Genomic DNA, 19,174 nt, shown 5'->3' with positions numbered 1-19,174 from the left:
GCTGTGATGAAACTATTCCTTTTCCCTCCTTTCCCCTCTGGGGATCTAATTTTGTCCCTAAAATTTTTTTTCCTATATTTTTCTCCCTGATGAACCGAAAGAAATTCATCAATTTTCATCCTGGGCAGAAAAGTCACTTCCTCGGTCGGTAAATTAAGACTTTTCGACCTTGGGAGCGACTGTCACTCCTCCTGTGCAAAATTATCATTTTCTCAGGGAGGAAAGTGACTCCCTCGATCGGTAAGTCATGACTTTTCACCCTTGGGAACAACTTTCCGCACTAGGGGGGAAAACACTCACTCTCCTCCCCCTTCAGGGAGCAAAATACAAACTTTCCTTTGCGTACTGAGTGTTGAAAAATAACATGTGAACCTCGGATGGGAAAACATCATTTTTCGTTCTTGATACATAATATAATATTTTATTTAAATTGTTGCAGTTGTGGCGCGAAGTCGGGGCTCCATTTGAATATTCATTTAGTGTTAATTCGATGTGTTCACATCCCTAATTGCGGGTAGTTAATGGGATTCCCCTGTATCATTGTAACAATATGCATCTGATATCGATGTTTGTCTTGATATTATATTTGTTTATGCAAACAAAAGTAAACACTGCATCTTTGACACGCATATACATACGTAAACCCAAGTATTTAGAAGCTAAATAAACATTATTACAGCGCACTTCGGGACTAGTGACATGATTTTTTTATTTGTGTGGAGGGAAGAGCTCCTGTCTTCTACTGACTAAACACACAAGTAATATAATCATACGCTACTCGTCGTGAACTATATTTTTCCGTATTGATTTTCACTTGAATTAGTTTGGGGGAGGGCCAATCAAACGTCAGCTGAGAGACAGTGAAAATTATTACGAAAAAAACATTTTTGAATGATTTTACATTTTAAGATGCTACAATCGATTACACTCGATCTTCAGGAACTTCCACGTACTCACACACACACAAAATAGTTTTTAATGCGACAAGTAGTTAGGAGAATGCTAAATTTTCATTGGAGAAGCGTAAAATATTTTAATTAAATTGATTTATTTGACGGCATTGATGAGGAATTTTGGAGTGAGCTTTTTGAAAAAAATATTTTAACGTAGGTCATAAGTCAGTTAAGGATATCCAAGTAATTTGAATAATTTCTGATGGAGGTAGCGCAGTTTCGAGTTTTCAAAATAGATCAGGAATATTTAGTCCGACCAATATGAAACTTTGTTTCCCAATATTATTTTGAAAAGTGCGTGGAAAGGACTTTTTACAGAACTGGGCACACGACGATAGATTATAAAATATAAATTTCTGTTTAGATTATGGTAAACTGTCGAGATAAAAAATTATTGGTAGGCACGTCGGCCATATTTATCAATTTATGAGTTCAGGAAAAACTGATTATCAGACAGGAAGAGAAATATTCAATAAAAATTACGTATCTTTGACGGAATTTCAGGGCCGAATTTTGTTGCAGGAAATTTTGTAAAAAAATATGATATCGTGGCCTGAATTTTCCGATTCGATTTTGTAATCGTTGTGATCTGTGGGTTCCGTAATTTTTACCAATCATTTCTCTCCGCGGACTGGAACCAATGGAAGTCATGAATTAAATTGAATAAATTGTTCTTTACAACATTCATTGCTGGAAATCTCGCAAAAATTTATTTGATAACAAATGGGAAAAGTTCACATCTTTGTCGACTCTAGAATTCCATTTCAAATGTCCTTAGATATAAATAATTTTAAAAAAGTACTTGGATATCCTTAGGCTCATATTCTCAATAAAATTTCACATCTCCATAATTTTCATAAATGATAAATAATCCCTCTTAAAATTTAGCTTTCGCTCAACGAAAATTAAATCGAGCGATCGTTTTATCTTCGGTGAATAGTTCAGACGATTCATAATTAACCTAATTAAGAATATTTACAATGAAAAATAAAATATCTACTATTCAAAACACTATTCAGTTAAAATTACGGAACAGTTACGCATCTTTTCACTGAACGTTCTGGACTTTTTCCTAAAAATTTACTGATAAAGAGCGTAACTGCTCAATAATTTCTACTGCATATTGTTTTGACTGACAGATTACGGAACAGGCACGTAATTTTTCAATAATTTTTCTCTCTGTGTACTGCATAAACTTTCTACAGAGACTGTCGCGTGACAACAACCTTAGCAAATAGCCTCTGAGGCCAATAGCAACAAGATAATAACGCGAAAGCTAAATTTTTCCATTGAATTTCTTCTGAAAGATGTCCAAAAAACACGAGAGCCCTCGCCCTCCCCCCTCCCCCTCCGCCCCCCTGCCCACCCCAAGAATTATCCAAAACAAATGCCCTCATGAATCGCATTAAATTTCTGCCCTTCCCACATATCCTCACCCCCTATTCAACCCTCATGAATCAAAATTCTGACGTCAACTAAATCTTCACCTTCCAATAAACATCAAGTGATGTGTGTAAACCTGCGATTAACTGGCGGACGAAGAAAAATTTAATAAAAATTACGGAACTTGAGTTCAGGTTTTTTATCATTTAGGTATTAACCTGCAATAGATTATTTACATTCGGTGGATCACATATATTATCCCCTAACTTAGAGACATTAATCATTGGGTATTTTACATTCGAGTCTTATCGGTTCTAATTGAATAGTTTATATTTAATTATTTATTTAGATTTGTATATATGGCCGATTAGGCCGTTTGCAATTTGTTGTCTTGCAAGATGTATCACAACTTTAGTGAAGTAGTTTATAATTTTAACAGGTCTTACACGGAGAGAAAAGTCATATCAATACAGTAAATTTCGTAATTAATAATATGTGGCCTCGTAAAATTTACTAAACAGCACTATAAAATTTCAAGGTCTATCATTTTTTATTTAAGGTAAATGAAAAATTGATAGAAATATTTTAAAAATTCCTATCTAGGTCAGTTTATTTTATTGTCCCTTCCTTCATTTTTTCCTGTCTCACACAGCAATTTTTCGGTAGCTCATTGATATTAGTACCGATCAGCTCCGAATGCGGTCGATTATTGCCGACGTAAATATTGCACAAGTTGCAATTTTGGCTCGGACCTGTGGTTTCCCCCAAAATTCCAACACAGCACAGTAATTTTTATTGGAATCGCACCATAAAAATTCCCACATTTTTCTCTCCCTGTATTCCAGCAAAAAAGTGAAACTTAATTTTGTTTACCGATTACAAAAGTCACTAAAAAGATCGTCGTGACAGCATTCACCATTTTTCCCGAAAAATTCAGATAAAAATAACGGAACCCTTCGAAAAAATTCCGTATAAAATTTTCCCCACCAGATGTCACTCCAGTATTATCGATAAAATACGTAATTTTTATTGGATATTTCTGTTCGTGTAGAAATCGAAATCTCTCTCTCCATTTGTTGCTCCTTTGAACTGCTCTCATTACATTGTCGTCCACCGATACGAACCATTTATTGCGTTACACACTTCATTGGGATGACAAAGAATCAGGGAGGGATGAGAAAAAGCAGATTGCAACTCGAGAGAACAGTGAGGACAATGGGAAAATGAGGGGAGGGGGTGGAGGAGGAGGAGGAGAAGGGTAAATGGGAAGTGGTGAAAAATTAGAGACCATCAGGTGCTCACGGTAAGTGGCAAATGTCACCTTTGACCCAGCAACTGGAGCACAGGATTAAAAACGATGACAACTTGTTGTTTATAGACATCGAAAGCTGTACTATATGTGCAAACCCTCCCCTAATTCATGATTTTTTATACCGTAAGTTCTTTTTCCACTGGGTGAAACAATTATTTTTGTTAAATATTCATTTACTTGAGTGTTGTTTATAAGAAATTTCTGTTCGTTTAGAATAAGCGGGATATAGGAAGCTTTTGAGCTATAGATTTCGAGGTTTACTTTGTCGATTTGGTTTCGTAGAGCTGTTGCGTTCCTTTCGAAGAACATTTCGCTGACTGTTGGAATAAAAATAGTCTATAGAATATGTCGAGATGTTATCTTTTATTTTCTATAGACATGAAATTCACCGATGAATTGTCAAAGAATATTTTTGAGTGGGGAGACAATTCGATGAGTCCATAGTTCTATAAACTTCCTTTGTCAGTTCTATAGTATGGTCTATAGAATTAACGATATAAGGAGACCAAAAAATTTGCACAATTGTTTATAAAATCGATTCGATTTTCCTAGTGATTCCATATTTTAAAAGAATTTCTATTAAAATCATCTCTATAGCCTAGAAAATCGTCTATGGAAAATCATATTCTATAGCAGTTTCTTCCTTGAAATTGTGAAGCAAAACGTCTACAGCCTGTCTATAAATTTATTTCTATAAAAATTGCAAAACGCAATATTGACTGAAAATTCTGCATTTTCCTTTAAAAATTCAATTTCCCAAAATTATATAATGAAATTCCCAAATTCTCGGAGGATTGATTCTCAAAATTTCCGGTATCCTATAACCAAATAATACACTTCATATAGAAATCTATAGAACGAAAAAATTTCTAGGTTCTATAACAGATTTCCAGAATTTCTCGAACGACAATTTCTCTGAATGAGAGTATAATATTTCATGATTTTCTCTCTATGTATATCGGTCTATAGACGACCTTATATAATCTTATGTAATGATTATAACATATTCTGCAGTACTTATTTAGAGAGTGTCTGCAATTTCATCAGCAAAAATTATTAAAATTATTTCTCGATTTTTTTTCACCGATTGACCTCCCCTTCCACCCCCTCACTCCACGACAAAAGCTCAGTCTCTCGGGTATTTTTTTCACTTCGTGTATGTCAATTTCAGATGCATCAATCAATTGGTTATCTCGTCGTTATGTATTCTGTCTCCATGTTCTGTCTTTTTACGTTTCAAGAATAGAAGTGAATTGAATCGATTTAAGGTGAAAGCCAGACAGTCGTTTTGCAGGTCTCACTGGGGATCTCATGCAAACTCCGGGGCTCTTGGAATAAGTAGGAGAGAGAGAGAGAGAGCTTGTGAGAGTGAGAGAGAGCGAGAGCTCACGGAGAATCAAATTAGCCGATTGAGACGCGGCGAGTCGACTCTATCGACATCACGCGATCTGATCATTTTGGTTTAAGTTGTGCCGTGGCTTGAATGAATAAGTTGTGGCTTAATTGACACGTATTTTTCTGCACGGAGAAAACTATTCAACAGGAAAAATTTACAAAACGACTAAAACATTAAGAATCTCCTACGGAATTTTCCCCGAGCGTTTCGTATTTTTTATTTAATTTTTTAAATGAGAAATTGCGATTTCTTCGGGGAAATTTTCTCAACAGCTTTTGCAGTCGATGAACGAACTTAAGATCCGTAATTTTTACTGAATATTTCTCTCCCAGTGGTCGTCCTCTACTGCCATGACATTTGCAGAAAAACTAATATTTTTATTATCAATAAATTTATTTCTCTGACCGAGAATTTTTTTATAGAAAAATGAAGAACGTCAATGTGGCAGTTCAACTGGTCGTAGAGAATTTTTCCGCGGCTTCTATAGCACGTTCTATACACTCAATCTCGATCTATAGAGATTATAGATGACCTTGAGATAAGATATAATTTTTTCGCATAAATATATTTGATAAAAATAGTCAATCGTACATTTTATGATGTGGAATCTTTTTATAAACATAAAATTCATCGATAGAAACATTTTTATCCGTAAATATATCAAGTTGAAAAAAGTGTCTATAGGAACCTCAACTTGCAATAAATTTATGAAAAGACCATTCATTAATTATAAATATTCGTCTATTACGAAAATACTAGCCACTGAGTACAACAAAATCACAAAACATCTCATGAAAATTACCCAAAACTAATTGATTCTATAGAAAATCATCAGTATGAAATCATTAATATTATAATTATCATTACTCATACTCCCAATTTTTAATAATCTGTACCCATCATATCGTCATCAAGAAGAGCGTGAATAGGGTCGGAGGCGCTGTCCCATCATTTATTTACTATTTATACTCACATTATTTATAACCCAAAATTATTTTCAGTAATATTAAGGCAAATTTGTACTCTTCATTTACTTTAATCTTCGATTTAATTATGATGATTGAGAAGGATCACAAGAGATACTCAAGGACGATTTACTGACTGACCATTTGCATGAATTAATTGTTTCCATCACAATATTTAGTATCGATTTATTGATAGACAATGGGCTCCTCAAGCTGCATGCTATTCTGTAATTACGTTGATGATATGCTTGACTCAATTAGTTGAAGATCCTGATTATTGTGTGATCAGGGATGGAGAGATGTGCAACTGAGGGGTGAGCTTGTCGCTTTTTTTACAGATAATAATCTTTCAGATGAAAGAGATTTATTCGGAGAGGCTCTCGGGGTGGAAGTACTTGACAGTAAATGAATTCTGAGGTCGGATGCGATTGGGAGATAAATAGGGGTTTTAATGAGAAAAAGGGAAATAAGGGGCCAGGGGACCAAGCGAAGACTGAAACTTTCTATTTTTTAAAAATTAATCCCAATTCTTAATTAATATTTTCCCCGTTTTGTTCAGATTCGATTTTTTATTATTTTTAGTAACTTCAACAAAACTAACAATTTCTGCTAAGCTCATTGCTTATTAATTATTAAATTATGGTTATGCCAGATGTATTTATAATAATGAAATCCCCTCATTTATTTAAATTCAATTTAATTAATAAGAATAATCTCATAAAGTACCTGAAATTCAATAAACATCCGATTTTACCTCCTGCATTATCAGGTCAATAAACAAGTCATTCAGCCCCAGTGCTTATTTCATTCGTTTCAAAATGACAACAGGACTTTTCGTCCTTCACGTCATTTCGTCTCTACTTTAACTTTCACGTTCATGAGAAAATCGATAGTCCAGGACGAATGTTTCTCTCGTTGACTTTATATTACCTGTAAATTTAACGATAGGAAATAATGAGGAAGTAAAAAGTGGGTTATCGCTTTCCCAGATCTCAATTGCACAATATCTCTTAAGATACATAGTGAGGTGAGAAACAAACTTCATTTTCATAAACATTAATTTCACTATTTTTTATTATTATCACAAAAAATCATGATTTTGTATTATTATCACAAACAATCATGACGGAATGACTAGTTTCACACTTGTAAGTGGTTATCTCATCCTCATTATAATTATTACTGTTATGCATGGCGATGTATTTATTGCTTGAAAATCACCGCAATCAATATTTATCAATTAAAAAATTTCAGAGTGCACTTTTTAATTCAATAGAGTTTTTCCTGAATATTTGTGCGCCTGAATGATAATGATATTTTTCGGATGAATGTGACGTTAATGACGTCTGAAAACACTTTTCTAATTAATGTTGGATTCTATTTTTCATCCACACGTGTGAAAATTGGAATTTTGCACACTCAGAGTGGAGACAATATTTTCTGTAGCGCAAAAATAATGAAAAAATATTTCTGCCATCATTTTTACATAAATCAATTCAATAGAATTCACTTTACTTTAAAATATGTTAAAATTTTCGAAATTCTTATCTTTGATTTGTTCAATAAAAAAAGAAAAACCGAAGAGTTAAAAAAATCTGATAAAGTTTACGTCGAAGAATTCTTCTGAAAACCGTCTGAACAGAATATAAAAGTTTCAATCGGACAATCCCTCTAGTAAAAAAAACGTACAATGAACTTTCCGATTTTTCAATAAAATTTGTAAAAAAAAGTCGTGAAATTTTCAATATAAATTCAATAAAAAACCAATAGCGAGTTTGAACAGTTTTTAATGATTTTTTTGTGACTGCTTATTCCAGGTGAGATATCAAAATTATTATTTCAACTTTTCTTAGAGGGCGGAAGTCATACCATAAAAAAGTTGAAATAAGAGTACCTTTATCTCTCTTGGTTACCAAGATATTCAGGAAACAGTGATCTCAAAGTGGATAGAGTTGTCTGGTATTTCCACTTCACTACTGAATTAAGAAATAGCACTCGAGCTTTCAGACTTCTCGTTCCACTTATCTCATGATTGATCTTTCTGTGCATGTTGGATGAGCCCATGATCATGAATCCCATCTAGATTAGCGATAGATAATTACCCTTCTTATTATTCCACCAGTTACCTTTTCATCAATTTTTCCTCATCATCCCGAGCTTATTTTAGTCGTTTACAATTACAATATCGCATTCATGAATTTTAATCAATTTTTTGTATTGAACCCTCTCGTCCTTGATTATTTGATGAGATATAAATTTTTGACGACAAATTGAATCATTAAATATTGGATGAACACTTGATGCTGTAATTAAATTATGTGATTACCACCTAGATGGCTTTAAAAAATATTTGATAATTATTTCCTTTGAATCCACTTCACAGTGAGATATTTTTCGTTCAAAATTAAACACACGAAAAAATCAGGATTTAACGCACCTGAAGGAACTTTTCTGGTCTCTGTGAGAGATGTTGGGGTGAAGGATCAAAGGGATGAGACACTTGGAATTGCCTAAAGGGGTAACCGTGAAGGATAGTCTCTCTTGTTCGTCCATTAGACCCTTCACTCGTACATTCATCTGAAGACAAAGAAAAATATAATTTTCCCTCGATTCATATTTTATCTCTCATCATGCGATAATAATTATATCTTAGAACTAAAGAAATTTTATCATCCCTTTCATCACGAAAATATTTAATCACAAATAATTAGTTAATATTCATTATTTAAACGACTGACAATTGGCGCGAGTCTGACGATATTTTGGTGACAAAAATTTGATCCAATGCATATTCAAAATTGGTCAAATTTACGACGATATAAAGCTTCATATATTTAATATCCCTGACTGTTACATCCCCTATAACCATTCGACATTTTTTACAACTACCGGAAACTGAAACTGCCACAGCTATGACTTCCGGTTATGACCCGAAGCGCTCTACCTCAGTATTTTTTCACCTTAGACAGGAGGAAAATAAAGCCTTGAATTATTATGCTTGTGCTTAAATCGTTAGTAGCACTTCATTTTTATTGGATTCATTCGGGAAAAATTCTATGTTTAACATTTTTTGGTCATTACTCAAACAACGAGATGGCATTGCGAAATAAAATTTGTCGTCTGATGAAAGTTTAAGTCAAAATTTTGGGTTTTGGATTTATCTAGAGAATTGACAGTTTAAAGGAAATGTCAATGAATATTTTTGTTGGCGATTTATTCGGTGGCAGAAATATCTGGTAATTTTTTTGATATCTCCACTATTTATTTATATCATACAATAATTGCTGCAAGAGATGATTCATTTTATTTTCAAGTAACAGGATTTCAACGATTTGGAATCATTTTTTTAGTTTTTAAAATCGGTTGAATAGTACAGTAGTTATGATAGAAAAATAACGAGAATCTGAGAAATGCTGTCATGTCATGTGTTAAATTGTAAACAAATTAACAATTGATTTCCTATAAATCAAAGTTGAAGGGTCCAGTCGGTCGTACATTGAAAATTTAAATATATAAATATATCTGGAATGAATCGTTTAAAAAATCAGAAAAAAAAATTTGGAGATCGTTTTTCATGCTTCTTTATTAATAAACAAATCACCACGAATAAATTCTTCATCATGAATTCTTAAAGAAATCAGGATTAATGACTAATCGATTTTTCATGGAGTACTTCATATATTTTTTAAAATACTCATTAGTCAAATTGAAAAAAAAAAACAGGATAATTTGGATTTGTTCCTTTCAACATGACAAAACCGCATTTTCTCAGCCCTCAGTTATCTTAATTTATTTAATGTGATTTGATTGTAGTTTTTGCTAAATCTCGTTAATTGAGATATTGATCCAAAAATTTTTTTTGTTACGAATAAAATTGACAAAAACTTAAATTCTTCCGATAAAATCCAGTCAAAAATCGTCGATTTCTAACGATCATCATTCCGACCAAGTAATATAATTAATTAATTAACTAAAAACCTGTATCGGTTTAGTCCCTGTTGATATTCCCTTTCACATATTTAAAAAAACTATTCATGATAGTTGTCATTGATCCTATGCATTTGCGTACTCCAGCTCGAAGCATCATCACGAAGAAGGGTGACGGCTCTCAGGTGAAGGAGTCAACCGACAGCAGCACCACGATTGAGGACGACGACGTCAAAGGTAGGAGATAACCCACTGAATTATTACTGGCTATCCCTGCTACACCCAATTACCCGCACATTATCCGAATTACTCTTTGAAATTCCCTATGTCGCATGATGATTTACATCGGTGGGACCTCAAGAGAGTGATCATTCGGTTAAAAAAAATATACAAATTCTTTCTAACTTTATTAATTATAATTGATTAAAATAACAGAGATAGAGGAGTCAATTTTCATATTTTTTCTATCGATTATACTCGATAACTATTGATTTTGAAGGGAAAACAGCAAATGAAATTTTTGTGAAATACTAAGCTCCCTAAAAACTATAATTTATGACATGTTGACACCGAAAATTGATTACAAAAACCGGTTTTGCTAATATACCTCAAACGATTGATTAAAAAAATCTAAATAAATTTTTTTCAGTTGAGAAATCGTTTGTGAATAATTTTTTCTTAAATTATGAGGTTTTTTGAGAGAGAAAAAATTCTCTGCGACACATTTTCTTGAAAAACATTTTTTCATTCGTCCCAGAAACATTTTGGGAAAGAATTAAATCTCCTGATGAAATGTTTCATGATATTTTCCTCACAACCGATTTTCTATCGTCGGAAATCGATATTGAATTTTAAAAAATATGAAAATTCGATTCGTTCAACTAATTATTTCATTCAATTATAAATTAATGTACATTTTTTAGGGATCACTAGTTGAACATACCACTGATTACCGATGAATTTCTCCTCAATTACATATAATCCTAGATCAATTAAGTAGACAACCGTTAATAGTACAGAAGCATCACGATAATCACCGGTGTGAAATTGCGAAAAAGAGTATCACGTCACAACTTTTACCATCCATTCTCCTGCTTGTCTGCCGTCGCAAAATTCATTATAGCAATGTAGAAAAAAAAACTAGATCTTAGTTAACTTTCACGAAAGTAGTTCGGTAACATGATCCATCCGAGTGAAATATTGCCTGGACCCCAAACGATGAGGAGAAGTAGTTATGTTGTGAAGCTGTGGAGAACTGAAGATTAATTTCGCAATAATTTCGTGAATACTTCGAAGTTTATCAGCGGGGTTTAGGATAAATATCTGTTGACATTTTTGTTGTGTCTAATAATCTCTCGGACACTTCTAAAACATCCGACGTCGAGTTGTCCCAATACAACATTTATCCCAAAAACAATTCGATATTTATTTAGACGCGAGATAGGAATAAAATATTAGTGTACAAAATTTATGATATACAAAAACAGTCGATGGTATTTTTATCTAAAACTGAATGTCAAAATTAATTATTAACAGATATTTTGTAAATGTTCTGTAGTTTATTAGATTTTGAACATAATATCAAGATATACTTTGTGGCAGATTTATGATCAGGAAATTTATGAAAAAAAAGAAAATAGTTATTTGTTAGATAATTTACCTCAATATTTCGTTTTTAAAATCGAAAAAAGTGAAAAAAATTACTTTGAAAATGTCTCGAGGGAGAAAAAGTCTAAATGAAAATTCAAAACTCTGAGCTGATCTTTACTCAGAAAAAAGTGATGGAACTTGAAAACAAAAATGTCGTCTGGTAGATTTACCTAAACCCCGTCTTCCTTTGAAGATATTCAGGTAATTATGGACAGTACAGCAAAAAATAAATGTCTGATTGTCACACACGGTTTGGCACCTTTTTAGGACGCTAATAAACGTCTGAATAAAATAAAAATTTCGTCTGAATTTACAAGATGAATTGAAGTGTCTCAACCCTTCAAGTGAGTTATGCTACCGTTGAATATTACTCTAGTCAACTAGTAATTTATCTCTATCCTTATTTTTCTAATAAATATCTCAAAATCGACGAGAAATGGCAGAATTTTCGTGCAGACTTTTTTACAAAATGGATTATTTTCCCAAAAAAAAATTGTCGCCATAAAAATTCTGTCATTTCCTGTTATTTTTCTGGTATTCCTCAGACAACAAGAGACAACAAATTAAAAGTGTTATTTTATTCAGCATTTTTAGCCCCTGAAAAATGTCTATAAACGACGTGTGGAATTCGGACACTTTTTTTGCTGAGGATTTCGCCTCATCCTCTGTCATTTCTCTACTGAATCATCTCCACAAAACTAGAAACAGTAGTTCCCTTGCAAAGTTTGATGCCTATCCGCCACGAGTTATCGTAATGTAGCAACGACCAGTGGTAATTAATGCAATACCGTTGGACAATTGCAGTGTAGAATCACTCCAATTAAAAAATACTGAGATAAAAAATCAAAAAATTCCCAGAACATATTTCAAACCCACAGAATCGTAAAATAACCTGGAGAAAGTTCCACTATTTTCAACATCTCGAATATCATTCAAACTATTCACCACTTTTTTTCGCAAAATTTTTTTTCAGAAGAATTTTTAAAAATTCATTGGCTTTTTCTCTCAGTAAAATTGAGTAGCAGCATCACGTAATTTTGAAGTTTATCTGAGTAGGTATAACCAGATGCTAGTAGGATTTGTCTATAATACTTGCCCTCCAGTAGTTCCCATAATTATTATCAGTAGATTTATCCCCAAAGCAATTTCTCGATATCTGAAAAATCTGAAAAGCCCAGAGGATTGAGGAAACACATGAATACGTGAAACCTCTACCTTCGTGATCCCTCTTTGATGTTAACATTTGTCATGGTTGTTGCCCCTTTTACGAACGATCAAGTGTGAAGAGCAAAAAAATGATGAGAAATATCTCAATTTCGTAGTCAACAAATAAAACGCAAAACGTTTGAAATGTAAAACGTGAATTTCTCCCATTTTTCTATTGAATTAGTCTCTGTGATGTGTGATTTGAGGGAAACATATCGTTGATGTCATCAACAAAAACTGTCTTTTGACATATCTCCCCAGGCTCACTCATCAGTAAAATAATTCCATTAAAAGAAGAAACGAAAAATTGAAAAAGAATTTTACTGAAAAAGTTACCATTTTGTTGCTTTACAATTACAGTCATTTATTAATTATCTGCGTAATGAGTGGTTTTAGGGTGGAGTATGTTTTAAAATAGTTTTGTAGAGATGACTGTCAACAAAATATTTTTTTAGTCTCCAGAGTCACTCATCATCGAGATAATTATTGTTTTACCAATTGAGATATGAAGAATTGGACTGTTTCACTTGTAACTTCCATTTGATACTCAAATTAATGCGTTAATTATCCCGTTACATGTGTAATTAGTGTTTATATGAATTTACAACGACTTGGGCTCGAAACAATGAAAGTCAAACGACAGCTACAAGCGAACGTAGGTACAGTAGACAAAATGAAGAATTAATAGAGGAAATTGGTGTTATACATAGCACATATCCAATTCTTAATAAGTTCCAGTTATGAATATCTAGAAAATTTCAATTAAAAAGATATTTCATTTGATCTGAAATACTATAAAAATAATCATCAAACAAGATTTTAATTAAACGAATTATTTACAATTTCATTTCTGAATAAAGAAAATTCTGTCCTGAATACTTTGAATCTAAAATATTTTGCAATCAATCTTGCTATAATTAATTACTAGGAGTTAGAGAGAACTTTATACAGAATATTTTTGTCATTTAATTTTTGGTGGGTAAAGTTCAATTTTTCCCATGCAGAGCGCAATAATCACGTTATGATAATAAATAGGATTTGATGCTCGTGGGAAAAATGTGATTTCATTGTTAGTCTTAACATTTTTACAGGATAATCACATAATTTGAAGAATCTACAAGATAATTATTTGATCAAAACGTACAAAATACACAAACCCCATTTTAAATTTAATGACAATAATGAACATTTTGGGGAAGGAAGTAAACAATTTAAAAATTAATACTTTATCATTCTATTTTGATACAAAATACCGACAAATAGTGAAATAAACAGTGACAGAATTTTTCAAAAAGGTCTCGTTTCCTTTTCGCCTAAAACTATCAAAAAAATCACCTTGTGTTTCCATCCTCTCAATTCATCTACGAAATTATTAAATTATTTTAGTACTCAGGCCGATTTAATTTAGTACAAAAATTGCGATTTACATTTTCATTTTCTGAAAGATTAATTAGCAATTATTTTTCATTTCAATCAGAGTCATTAATTAGCATATCAGAAAAGAATAATTTTATTACGACATATCTTCCTCATTAATCTCATAAGTCTTTTATTAACGCTATTTTTAATTGATTAGTTAATTAGTTTATAAATCGAAAATTTGGCTTTTTATCGCTTTGTCGCCATTAATTACTGATTATTTATCATTAACCTGTGCTGGCGGTCTTATTTTTGTGTAAAAATATCTCGATGAGAGGGGCCCATTAGTTTTTGATAATTACTGAATGGCAAAAGTAATTATTTTTCCCAGTTATATTCAATCGTTTCTAATAACTGAGTATTTATCGGTTCGTTCCTCTCATCCGAGTTTTGCAACAACTTTTATCGAGTTTGCAACCTTTTCTCATAATTTTTAATGATTCTTAACTTCTTTGATCAGTCTTATCAGCATCGTTAAGAGTTTAGTGCACTCACATCCATCGCTCTAGCTTCTCTTTCATTTCATCTTTCTTTCTAATTTTTTAACAATTCTGAGTTTCGAACGTGATTGGGGATTGATTAACAGTGATTATTAAAGGCGTTTGAGAACGTCAAGTGATTTTCACTTTTGAGACGATCAAATCCACGACACAACACCACTCGAAGAGAATAATTTTCCAAACGAATGAAACACATCGCAGTTACCAAATCGTACGGTATTTTTTAATAAATTTTTCTCTCTTTATCCCAAAAGCGTTTTCGCAAATTAATAAGTGGAGTAGGGGTGGAGTAGACCTTTTTAACCCTCGAGTGGTCGTTCAATGGACGTCATTTAATTATTTTTGTAATAATTACTAAAATATTGTAAATTATTAACTGAAAAATCAACAATTTCTCGTTTAATGTGCCTCATTTCGCCTTAAATATGATTATAATTTTACTTAATTTAATTATCTTATAATAATTAATCAATTAACTCTTATTGTTTTTGCAACGTAAATGAAATCCACTAGTGATTTTTCTTTTTTCTAAATTTTTATAGATTTTCAACAGAAAAGAATTTCGATGAATTTGTTAATGTTCATAATAATCGTAGGACTTGACTCAAGATAATAATTATAACCAAAACGATCATGTTCTAGAACAATATAGTCAACATATTTCAAATCTACTAAGGATTGTCTATCAATGACGAGACTCAATAATTACAAAAATAGAAAAATAACGTCTTCTTTGAAGTAAATGACCAATTAACAAAATTTTGTTTCCCAGCGCTCTCGCCCCTACTCATTTGGGAACAATATTTTGGAAATATTATTGAATTTCTGCCTAAATCTTCGTTTTTACTCCCCAAATTCGTGCATTTCTTAATGAAATCACTTCGAAACCCAGAATTTATTCTACAGCACAACTAATCTCTAACTCCGTGCTTCTATTAACTAATTGCGATAAACTCTAGTTCCTAGAAATTTATAGCTTGCTGAAGCTAGTTCTGCTGAGGTAGAGCTTTCGAAAAGTTACTCGGGTTATCGTCATAGACGAGACCCAATACATCAATACGATTATCAATGATAACGAAAGCACGAGTGACAAAACACAAATTACCCAAATAATTAAATAAATAAATAAAGTTAATAAACAAATCTACCCCCTCCCCTCAACACTAGAAGGGCAACAATTGATAGGTCTTGAAGGGCACATTAGCACATCGTATTTACGAGTATAAAAATTAATTGAAAAATTCAGGAATGATTTTTTTTATGAAAAAAAAATATATATTTATATTTTATCGTTGGAAACGATGAATAATAATGAAAATCATTTCATGCATTTTTTAGTCATTTCCACACTTAACAAATTCATCAAAACGAGAGTGTGTGTGATTTGAGAGAAATTCTCCACTTCATGCTGAAATAAAAAATAGTTCAAGTGTCATTTACTGTCGAATGAGGAAATCATCCCCATCGCTTAGCGCATGCGTCCCGCTTCTGCACGATCGTTTGTCTGTTTTCCCCATCCTCTTGAGCAGAGAGTGGAGAAAATGATGAAAAAAAAAAAAACTCCCCTCATTCCATCACCACTCGAAGATATAAACGTGTTCCCTGCTTTTCTTCAACGCCCTTCGGAAGATCAGATCCTCAGGATTGGAATAGGAGTTGAGATGAATAGAGGATATCGAACGAAAAGACGGATTCAGAGGGGATTTGAGGGATTTTTACATTTATGGAAACATGAGAATATGAATAAAAATATGTCACATCGAGTAAAGGAATGAAATTCAGGGATTGCTTGGTAAGATGGTTTAAGGAAAAATCTAATTCTGGATTATTTTGAGAATATATGAGTAGTGGCGATTATAAGGGATCATTGGGGGATGTTTTGGGGGTAATTACAATTTTTATTTGTGTTTTTTGAATGCATTTATTCGTTATGGAGGTAAAATGTAAAATTAGTAAAAGAACAAGGGTGTTCTGAAGATAATCTTGAGGGTTGCAAAGAAATTCATTAATTTATGTCTCAAGCAATTTGAAAAATTGAAAAGGGAATTTTTTATTACTACTGAAGAAAAAAATTTTAGATGACGGGTGAAGTAACAGAAAAAACCCTGGACTTTTTATAAAAATTATAATGTGACATGTAATCAGTGTGAGAGAAGGGCAAATTAGGGCTCTACATGACCGACTGATGGTTTGCCTAGGGTTTTCCAAGGTTTATCATGAAAAAATGGAGAAAAACCACAATATCTAATGCAATTTCTCAAATATATTCGTGACTAATATGAAATATATATTTAGCATTCGCTAATATATATTTTATATATTTTTTTTTATTTAAATTTGGCGGAGTCCATGCATTCAATAGATAGATTTCGAAATGTATTTTTGTTCATTTTGGTGGTATCAAAGAGAAAGAGATGGAATTGGAAAAATTGTGAACGTATGCTAGAAAACAAAAACTTTTTTCCTTCACATTTTATTAAGAACCAAAAAATGTCGAACTGTGTTTTATAAATTTAATAGCACACGGGGTATTTGTAGAATAATTTTTCAGTTCAGTCACATGTTCCATTTAGAATCTTCAAATAAAGTTCACACTGAAATAGTCTAGAAAATTATTAAATGTAGAGAAACATTAAAAAAAAAATTTAGAGAGCATTACATTTTTTATAAAATTCTCCCATTGACATTTCATATAATATATTCTCTAGCATCAAGCAATCCCTGAATATAACGTATTTCCTGCGCTCAAAAAAATAATTTGACCGACAATTGACTATTTAACGATCAATGTCAATAGGAATTTCGATTCCACACCATTGATCACGTCTTTTGAATTCTTTTTTAGTGAAAAAATAAAATAACATCTGAGTACAAATCACATCATTTTCAACTCGAAAATTTCCATAAATAAAAAACACAAAATAATACATTCTCAACCCAAATAATTTTCATTATAATTTCATCATGCACTTGGGTAAACAAAATATTGAAAAAATATTATAATATATATTTTTACACACGAAAAATACACTTAGGTATACAGTAGACTTGAATAATAGTCTCGATTTATTAAATCGAATTTATTAAATGGGATACGTGATGTATATGTGTGTATGTTGTACAGAGGATAAGAAGGGCGGCGTCGACCGGAGCAGCACGGTCATAGCCAAAGAACCCGAAGGTAACCCATGAGCAAAAATCCAAAACAATAATAAATAACAAAGTATTAAAAAGCCAAGAAACGCACACTCACTCACACAAAATAAAAACAAATTAAACTAGTCACAATGGACTTGACACAGAGATATAAAAAAAATAATAAAACACTTCTAACACTAGAGAAATCGATGTTATACCCACAATATCTGTGTTTGAATTTGTGTGTTTGATTTTGCTGACGTTTACTGGAATTTATTTCTCACAATTTTTTTATATTCAACGGCTATTCTCGAGCGATCCGCACTGAGTTATCTCGCTTTTATTGTCTGGAAGCGATGAAACGAGTTAAAATGGGATGGAAAATGTGATTTACTGTCTGTCTTGAACATGTCCAAGTGGTGCTGCAGTCTGAACTCATTTTTGGCCTTTTTGGGGGAGGAAAAGAGAACATAACAACTCCACGAAAAATAATTTATAATTTATATGGATAGTTTATAATTAGAAAATATTGAACTATAAAATAACAGAATATTTTGAAAATAATTGTGAAATGTTTGACCGATATATTTTAGTGCAAAATGCAGTGACTCCAGCAAAAATTACAATTATTTTATATGAAAACTTACGGTACTTTTGTGGAGTTTTTACCAAAATTTTTCAATATTTTTCTCTTTTATTCACTTAACTTATGTCATTTTTTAAACCAAAATGTCAGGATGAACATTTCGAAAGGGACAATATATGGGACACCACTACTAAATACCAGCGTAAATTTTAAAAGATTTTTTCCCGTTTTCAAATTCAGTAACGAAGTGATACACCGAAATAAAAAAATATTTGTCAAATGCAAGAATTTTCATAAAATTCGATACTTCATTGAAAAAATTAACGACAGAGATATTTTATTTACTAAACACAACCTATATTGTCTCAGAACAAGAAATTAATTTTATCCAGCGATTCTCATTATTCGAGTTTCTTTTTATAGAAACTAAACTCAATCTTGTCCCTCAAAAAAGGCCAAAAATGAACTATTTATAAGACTTTTCCATCCGACCATCGATGACAAAGAAAAATTGATTTATTTTACTAATTTTTCATCGCCTCCACACAATCAATTTACATTTTAACGTTCACGTTATTTTCAAGAATCAATCTTGTCTATTTTTAGCTTTTATGAAATTAATTTTTTTATCCAATCAAATTAACACTTTTCTTTCTCCCTGAGCTTAACGTCGGAATGCGCGTAAACCCCGGGATGAACCGCAATTTTTTTCGAATAAAAAATGAACTGAATAAATTGA

General features: G+C 32.1%; 1 protein-coding gene across 25 annotated transcripts in view; it reads left to right on the top strand.

Moving 5' to 3' along the window:
- The window catches only part of Camkii (Calcium/calmodulin-dependent protein kinase II), a 114,544-nt gene that overhangs the window by 76,739 nt on the left and 18,631 nt on the right, over positions 1-19,174 (top strand). For 13 of the 25 annotated variants that reach the window (XM_064128696.1, XM_064128694.1, XM_064128693.1 and 10 more), the window contains 2 exons: positions 10,084-10,173; positions 17,836-17,892. The exons of 1 other annotated variant lie outside the window; for it this stretch is intronic. In XM_064128696.1, coding sequence (XP_063984766.1) covers positions 10,084-10,173; positions 17,836-17,892 — 147 coding nt within the window. The remainder of the gene's footprint in view (positions 1-10,083; positions 10,174-17,835; positions 17,893-19,174) is intronic. 11 more of the 25 variants (XM_064128698.1, XM_064128703.1, XM_064128700.1 and 8 more) reach the window with 2 other exon arrangements.

Source organism: Diachasmimorpha longicaudata, chromosome 10 (genome assembly GCF_034640455.1).
Source record: "Diachasmimorpha longicaudata isolate KC_UGA_2023 chromosome 10, iyDiaLong2, whole genome shotgun sequence".
Taxonomy (NCBI): domain Eukaryota; kingdom Metazoa; phylum Arthropoda; class Insecta; order Hymenoptera; family Braconidae; genus Diachasmimorpha; species Diachasmimorpha longicaudata.
This window is presented reverse-complemented; position numbering and strand designations above follow the sequence as displayed.